We start from the raw sequence: 7,914 nt of genomic DNA, 5'->3' as shown, positions 1-7,914 counted from the left end.
CGAACCTAGTGCCGACGATCCGTGAACTTCACAGAACTAGTAGCCTTGTCTTCAAGCTCTAGAACCCAAAGGCCGAGACGTGTTCCTTCCTCGATCGCAGTCGCAAGATCAAGAAGTCAGCAACGCGCTCAATGCAACATCAACACATTTTTACTCCGCGACCAAGCTCGGTCAACGAGTTGGCACGTCCCATACATAACCGAAAGACGTAGTTAGCTCATTAGTTACTCGGCATGTGCGCCACGTAAGCTTGGTAGTTTTTAGGGTCAACAATCTGACACATGCATTACATTGAAATAGGAGTATGCCTAGAAAAATCTGCTATATTAATTAATTCGCATATTATAATATGAGTAAACAACAAATTATAAGCAAGTGTACAGTAATTTGAGTGAATTATAATATTACGCGATCTTTCTTAAACAATTCTAATGTATGTACGATGCTTGTAAAAATTGTTGACCAAAAAATGGAAAAATAAAAAGAAAATAAAAAGGATGCTTGTAGAAAATTAAAGAACATGCATGCACTTTGATTCCTTTGGATTCAACACCAACACCAGCTAAAGTATTGTATTGTTGCTTGGGATTAAGAACTAATTAAAGATGCAAATGAATATTTACATTAGCTAAATTAAAGAAATAATAATCAACGGTTAAGATTTTCTTTTGTCAGAAGGAAAATAGCATTTGGGATCGGGTCTGAGAACCAAGTAGCATGCAGCAACAAATGGACGGATACTTATCTGCACTATCATGTGAGACTCTAAGCAACCCATGTGAGCATTGGAAAGGTGATGCCAAAGCATCACGATTGACGATCTTAGCAGGAAATGGTAAATGCAATTTACTGAAGGGGTGGAGAAAAAAAAAATGAACTTTAACGAAAAGCTTCTGATACTGTTTATTTTAATGAAAAATCACATTTTTACACTAAAAAGTCAATCATAGTATTATTTACTTTACCCTTTATTTTGTCTTTATCGTTAAAATTCAAAGTTTTCAAACTTTTTTCATTAGTTATCCTAAAAAATAAAGGCAGAGAGAGTAATTGGGCATGCATACCATACCTACAGCTACATGCTATGTTGGACTTGGAGAACGGAGAATCACGTAGTTGTGATACATATAATAAGGTTACGGCGTGTTACCAACTCATATGTCGTAATAATATTATACAATGTTATTAATTTATGTATCATAATATAATATATATATATATATGCGGAATTTATAATTTATCAAATCATCGATATTCCTTGAAAAAATACATATCAAAAACATGTACAATACACAAATATCAACATGATTTTAAAAACAACAATTTCAAAAATGTCAACTAAAACAGACAAAAGTCACACAAACTGCTAAAATAACTCACTTCAACAAAATCTTGCATAATCCGTATGCAAGCTCACATGACTGAAAACAATAAAATCAAACAAGCCTAAATAGTTTGCATTTTAGAATATAGAATTAGTGAATATACTTATATTTGTGTATTACATATACAAAACGCAGTTATAGTTACACCAGAAAATTCCCCCACCCTAAGAGAAAATTGATATGTAACAAGATATATCCAGACATTTTAAACTAATAACACAATATTCCGTTGAGAGAGACTTACACATATCGTCATCTTCTATACATCATCCAGAAAAATGCATGCATGTAAGTCCTTCCCCTACCCTAAATCCGCATAGTCCACATGCAGATTCCAGTTGCACAACTAGTCACGCGTAGGGAAAAAGCTTTCCAGTTAATAAAGTAGGCAAAATCTAAGCTAATATGTACCAATTCTACCAAATTTATATATGTATATGGCCAATGCATGCCCGTCTGTGGTCACATCTATTTAATTCATGGGAGGTTCTTTTCATTTTCTTCCAACTGCATTTGCTTATAAATATTAATTAAAACTTTGCACCATTAAACGGCAACCAAAGCCAGCCAAGAAAAAGAAAAAGATTCAATCCAACAACCCTCTAACGCTAACCACTATATGGGTAACCAACTGATGATTATTGGTAAGACCTTCAATATATATAATCTTTATTAAGTTCCACCTCCCCAAGTACCAAATTTTCTTAGGTACTCCAGCTAGGCAGTGGTCCACTTCACCACTCAAAAGGGGAATTATCACAGCATGATCATATTGGTGAGCTTGATCATTCCTTTATATATATATATATATCCTAATTTAATCAAATATCGAATGGGGATATTCCAAATCATATATCTTAATTTTTCTGAATTTTTGTTTTTTTAATTAATGCAATGATATATTTACACTAAGAGGATGGTGACACTTGGGCTAAGTCACAAAACAAGTCAACCACAATAATTTGATTTGACCCGCTTTTAACGAGAATGAAACATAAGACCTCTCATTTATCAATGAAAAAAAAATACATATAGACCATAGTAGACTTCTAAATTTTGTTTTGAAAATAGTATAATGCATCAATTTGTCATTATATTTCTTTCTTCTTGGTAAACTTTCTTTCTCTACGGTTAGGTCATTCCATTTTAGTAGAGTAATGTTGGGAATCCAACATTTTTGTAGGGTAATGCTATTCACATACTTTTTTTTTGTCTCTTACACACCTTTATTAATTTTTGTCAATTGATCTTGTTCAATTCATTCAATCCGACGATTGAAAATTAAGAGGGGTATGTGACATGTAAAAAAATTGAGGCTATAAAACATATTGTATATAACATGATGTGTGAATTGACGCATAAAACTTAGATCCAATGAAATAAACTTATTAACTGACATGACATATACATATCATTTATCACACCATTCATTACACCAAAGAAAAAGCCTAGGTGGGCTTTGCAATGTCATGTGGAAGAGATAATAACTTGTTGGGTGCAACTCGGACGCATCAGAAGACTCAGTGCAGGGCCTAAAACCCCAACTCCAAACATAGTTCGCAAACTGTTTTTGGGCTCGAATCACGTTTTGGACCACTTAATTTTGGGCTTGGGTCAATGTTTGAACCATTTGAGTTTGGGCCTTGTCCATCTTCTTAAGATTCTGAAGCCAAGCATATTCCTACTGCATCTTCCAACGGTCCAACCCTCCCTCCTGAAGGGAAAAAAAAAAAAAAAACAAAGGAAAAGACCAGTCGCATCAGAGCTGTCCGCGCCACGAAGTCACCGACTGGTTCATCCTCCTCAACGGTGCGGATAGAACCGCACGCGTCCGTCGGACTGCAGATCCAAAAACTCTCATTATTTTTTCATCAGACCTTCTCTGTGTGGCGGCAACAGCGCAAAAGCTCAGAGCGCAGCCATGGCTGGAGGCAGAGGAAGAAGAAGACCCAACAGCAACGACAGCAGCAACTTAAATTGGAGCAGCGGTAGGAGAAGAGCATCGTCATCGTCGTCGTCAAAATCCAAATTTCGAGGAGGTCTGCTCGTGGAGGGCGGCGTTTTATCCGATTGGTCATCCCCTCAAACCGCTCAGCGAGGTCGTTCCTATATCTCTATCAAAAGATCGTAGTTTGCTAATTTTCTGTTTGGTTTCCGGGGAAATAAAGGATACTGAGATTTGAAGTGGATATTTTTTATTCAATTACAACCTCCCTATTGGAAAAAGATTCAAACTTTTATTGAATTTTGAATTTCAGGGAAAAATCCGAGTTCGAGCAACAAATCTGCTACGAAATCTGTAGCAAAAGCAGCTTCTGGGTCGAAAAGTGATTCTCGGAGATCTAATGTTACCGCTATAGGGTTCCAATACCCTTCTGTTGAATTTCAGGTGTGTCCTATTGGCTCAAAAGCTTCTTCCTGATTTATTTATTTTTTCAATACAAGAGAAAATGTCTTTCTTTCTTTTTTTTTGTGTATTTTGTCGTACCAAATACATTTTTAGCTGTATGATCTGAGATTTAAATTGATTTTGTAAAAAATTATTCGTTTTAATGGATTGGGTTCTAAGTTGTGTGGAAATTTTAGTTATTAGCATTTTGTGTTTGTAGTGAAGAAAATATGACTAAGCTTAAGCAGTTAACACTTTCCTCATCCTGTTGTTTACGTAAATTATAGTTCATCGAAAGTTTTGTTCTTTGTTTGAACAATAGTTAGTTCGTGGGGAAGTTTGTCGTATATTGCTAATTTAAGTCACTGCAAGCGACAGTGGTGGATCCAGGATTTCAAGATCGGGGTCCCAACATAAAAGTTCAAAAAAAAAATATTAGCCTAATTTGGTTCCATATCACTATTTCCTGTTGAATTTGGTTCATTGAATAAATCAAGATTAATCTCAAAGGTAATAAAACCAACAAATTCTCCTCAGCAACATAACGCAATTAGTGACTCTACAAAGATAAAATTTGTTAATGTAACATATATATTATTAATTGGGAGTTGGGACTAGAGTCTAGGATTAAAAAACTTATATGAATTTGGAAGAAATAAAATTAGGCAGCTAAAGGTGGTGGAACGGCAAATGGTTGTGGGGAATAGGGTAACTCACCTGCCCAAATTGTTGGAGGGTCCCGAAGGTCGATCACAAGTGTTTCTTCGGGCTTCCGAAGGGTCCCGGGACCCCCTGGGTCCCTATATGCATCCGCCAGTGGCAAGCGATGTTTGAAGCGTAATGTATGCACTTGTTAAATGTGGTGAGATGTTTGAGGTTCTGTTTTGGTCACTTTGGAGAATGTGTACGGAGATAATTGTGAAATTATTGATTCATTGGATATTCTTTTTTTTGTTAACAATTAAGTAGGAGCATTGGTTCTGCATTCATGTAGTTTGGATATGCTTTGGTTTTAAACAGGAGGGTTTCTATTCAGAATTACGCAAGGGTAGTGATGCAGACAAAGATATGGACGAGTCATGCCCTTTGGTTTAGTTGATTACAAGGATACCCAAATTTTAGCTCATGGGGACCAAACACAACCGTCAAGCCCCTATGAAGTGGAATTTACTTATCACTACGGTTCAAGTTTTGTGTTAGGTGAAAGCTCTCATAGAGGGCTAGGGTTCTCTGATGAACTTGAGGAAACCCCAAGTGGTGTTGAAGATTCCTCAAAGCAAATGGAAGAGCCAGAAGATTCATGTTTTAACTTGCAATCTTCTGAGAAACATATGGATGCCAATGATGGGATGGATTGTGAAGTTGGCGATGATGAGAAGAGATGACAACAGAGATGTTGTCGCCCAAGAAGAACTCAGGCTTTTTGTCAATTGGTGGCATGAGATTATACACCCAAGATATTTCTGATGAAGAAAGTGAAGAAGATGAAAATGGAGAGTCACTGTATGAAGGAAGCTCAGGCTCTTCTGAGTCTGGAGAACGACTTGGATCCTCTGAAAGTGAAGACTTGTCTGATAGTGATTCAGATGTAGATGACGAGGTTGCAGACGATTATTTAGTGGGAATTGGTGGTAGTTACAACATCTTAAGTTCCAAATTTTTGGTGGAACAGGATTTGGATGAGCCGGATAAGAATAGCTCTTTGAGGAAGGGCTTTGATGAGACTTTGCAGAAGTTGGGCGGAATTGCTCTTCAGGATGCATCTAGGGAGTACGGTAGGAAGAAGGTACAGTCACAAAAGAAATACAATGTGACTGAAAGACATGCTCGGTCTTTGGCTATAGATGACCTAATGCTTGTAAAGGATACAAGAAATTATTCCAAAAAGAAACCTGTTGCCAAATTTCCTCAGTCTTGGCCTGCAGAAGCTCAAAGGAGTAAATTCTCAAGACATTTTCCTGGTATAAGATTGCTAAGATATCTTTATCTTTATAAGCTGCTTGCATATGTTTAACTTGGTTAACATGTGTCTGTTCCATGAAGGGGATGTGATACAGCAGAGCCAAGTTCGTAATGAATTTCAGCGATTAAAAACGTTTTACATTTAAGTGCTTTTTCTTTTCAGTTGGGGAAGCAAATGAGCTTTCTCATATATCCATAGTTTCTAGTATCCCTAGTATCCTTTGATGAGTATGATGAGAAGTGGATAGTTATGAACTTAGGATCTCAATTTGAATGACTTTGCGGGCAAATTTGCCCACATATCATGGGGTAATAAATGTCCGAGGACTGTCTGTTTATCAAAAACAGGATTCCTGTATGATATTGTTATTCTTTTAGGTGGATTGTCATTCATGCCTTTGGCTTATGCTATCTATTGTTCTAACTTCTAACTGACTTTCCATTCAGGGACAAAAAAGAAACATCGTAAAGAAATGATGGCTGTGAAGCGTAAGGAGAGAATGCTGCGCCGAGGTGTTGATCTTGAGCAAATAAATCTGGTATACTGCTTTGTTGTTTTGTGTGAAGTTGTGTGCTGGTACACTCACGGAATATGTATCATGCAATGCTTTATATTTGGACTATATGACAGCTTTGTTCTTTTCTATTTTAGAAAATGGAGCAAATTGTTTCGGATGCAGTAGATATGTTTTCTTTTCAGCCTATGCATTCCCGGGATTGTTCCCAGGTATGGAATTTCGATTGATCTCTTCAATTTTCCGTTTGTAACTTATTTGATCCTCATAGTTTTACCTTTTGCACTTTCTGTGGTCACTTCATGTCCGTCAAGTGTTTACTTTTCTTTGATAGTTTGTGCTTTTGGATATTTTAGGTTCAGCGATTAGCCGGAATGTATGGCCTGAGGAGTTCCTGCCAAGGATCTGGCAAGAAGAGGTAAATAATTTTGTTTCGTGAATTATAGTTGAACAAAGAAAACATGGAATTGATGTTTTTTTCCTTTCCCAGATTTGTAACAGTGATGCAGACACAACACACTGGCATGCCATCTGCAAGTGATAGACTTTGTCTTGAAAAGGTTAATCACGATTCATGGTTACAAATTACAATTAGTGTATTGTAATTGGTCTGGCTCTGCATTTTTCATAGTTTGTGTTTCTCGTTGTCTTCTTTGTTCTGCTCTGAAATATAATCACTATGTACTTCGATCCTCTACGTATGCATGTGCAGCAAAATTCAGTGATTGTTTTCTATATTTCAGCTGATTGGAGCTGACATGGAGGATGCTGATTTCTCTGTTGTTGAGCCTGGTAGAGACAAAAACAGGCCAAGGAAAATTGGAAAAGGAATTGATTTTAAGACACCGGAATCTAAACAATCCAGCCAAAGAAAGACGCCGAAAACGTCAGCCAAACGTGGCAGTGGGAATATGGATTCATATGCTAATACACCAGTATCATTTGTGTCAAGTGGCGTAATGCAATCAGCGGCTGAGGGTTTAACTGTTGACTCAATAGAAGCAAGTAAAAACAAGGTTGCTGCTGAGTCAACTGAATATCGTTCCTTTGAGGTACACACTAAGGGTTTTGGATCAAAAATGCTGGCTAAAATGGGATACATCGAAGGTGGTGGCTTAGGAAAAGATGGACAAGGTATGGCTGCGCCCATCGAAGTGATCCAACGGCCTAAATCACTTGGCTTGGGTGTGGAATTCTCCACCCCCGTTGAGATCCCAGTCAGTAAAACACCCCCAGTAAAGAATATCCCGGTAAGAAGAAGATCTCAGGCTCAGAGTTCTCAAACTCAGAGTGAAAGAGTTGGATCTTTCGAAAAGCATACCAAAGGATTTGGATCGAAGATGATGGCGAAAATGGGTTTTGTTGAAGGCATGGGGTTGGGGAAAGATTCACAAGGCATTGTCTACCCTCTGGCTGCAGTCAGGCTACCGAAGTCGAGGGGATTAGGTGCCTCAGGTTAAGTGAATTTTAATTTTAATTTATAATTGCTTACTTCTTCTTGTTCTAAATCTGCATATGCAATTATGCATGTGTATTATCATCAATATTAACTTAAGAGTTGTTTTTTATTCACCATAGATCTGTACATTCATTTTTTATCATTGAAAATAAAGCATGTGGCATGGTGACCATCAAAAGCCACCATGTGGGGTTTCTGTCTTTA

The 7,914-nt window shown here is 37.3% G+C and overlaps 1 protein-coding gene across 1 annotated transcript; it reads left to right on the top strand.

The window, feature by feature from the left end:
• Positions 1-3,060: 3,060 nt before the first annotated feature.
• Positions 3,061-7,914, top strand: LOC103400027 (uncharacterized). Its single transcript, XM_008338708.4, is given in 10 exon segments — positions 3,061-3,484; positions 3,644-3,774; positions 4,795-4,861; positions 4,864-5,145; positions 5,148-5,735; positions 6,184-6,275; positions 6,389-6,463; positions 6,608-6,669; positions 6,742-6,811; positions 6,995-7,914. Coding segments are annotated over 10 exon segments (2,262 nt in total). The 5' UTR covers positions 3,061-3,306; the 3' UTR covers positions 7,712-7,914.

Source organism: Malus domestica, chromosome 15 (assembly GCF_042453785.1).
Source record: "Malus domestica chromosome 15, GDT2T_hap1".
NCBI classification, from domain to species: domain Eukaryota; kingdom Viridiplantae; phylum Streptophyta; class Magnoliopsida; order Rosales; family Rosaceae; genus Malus; species Malus domestica.
Note: the sequence above shows the minus strand (reverse complement) of the source record. Positions and strands in the feature narration are given on the sequence as shown.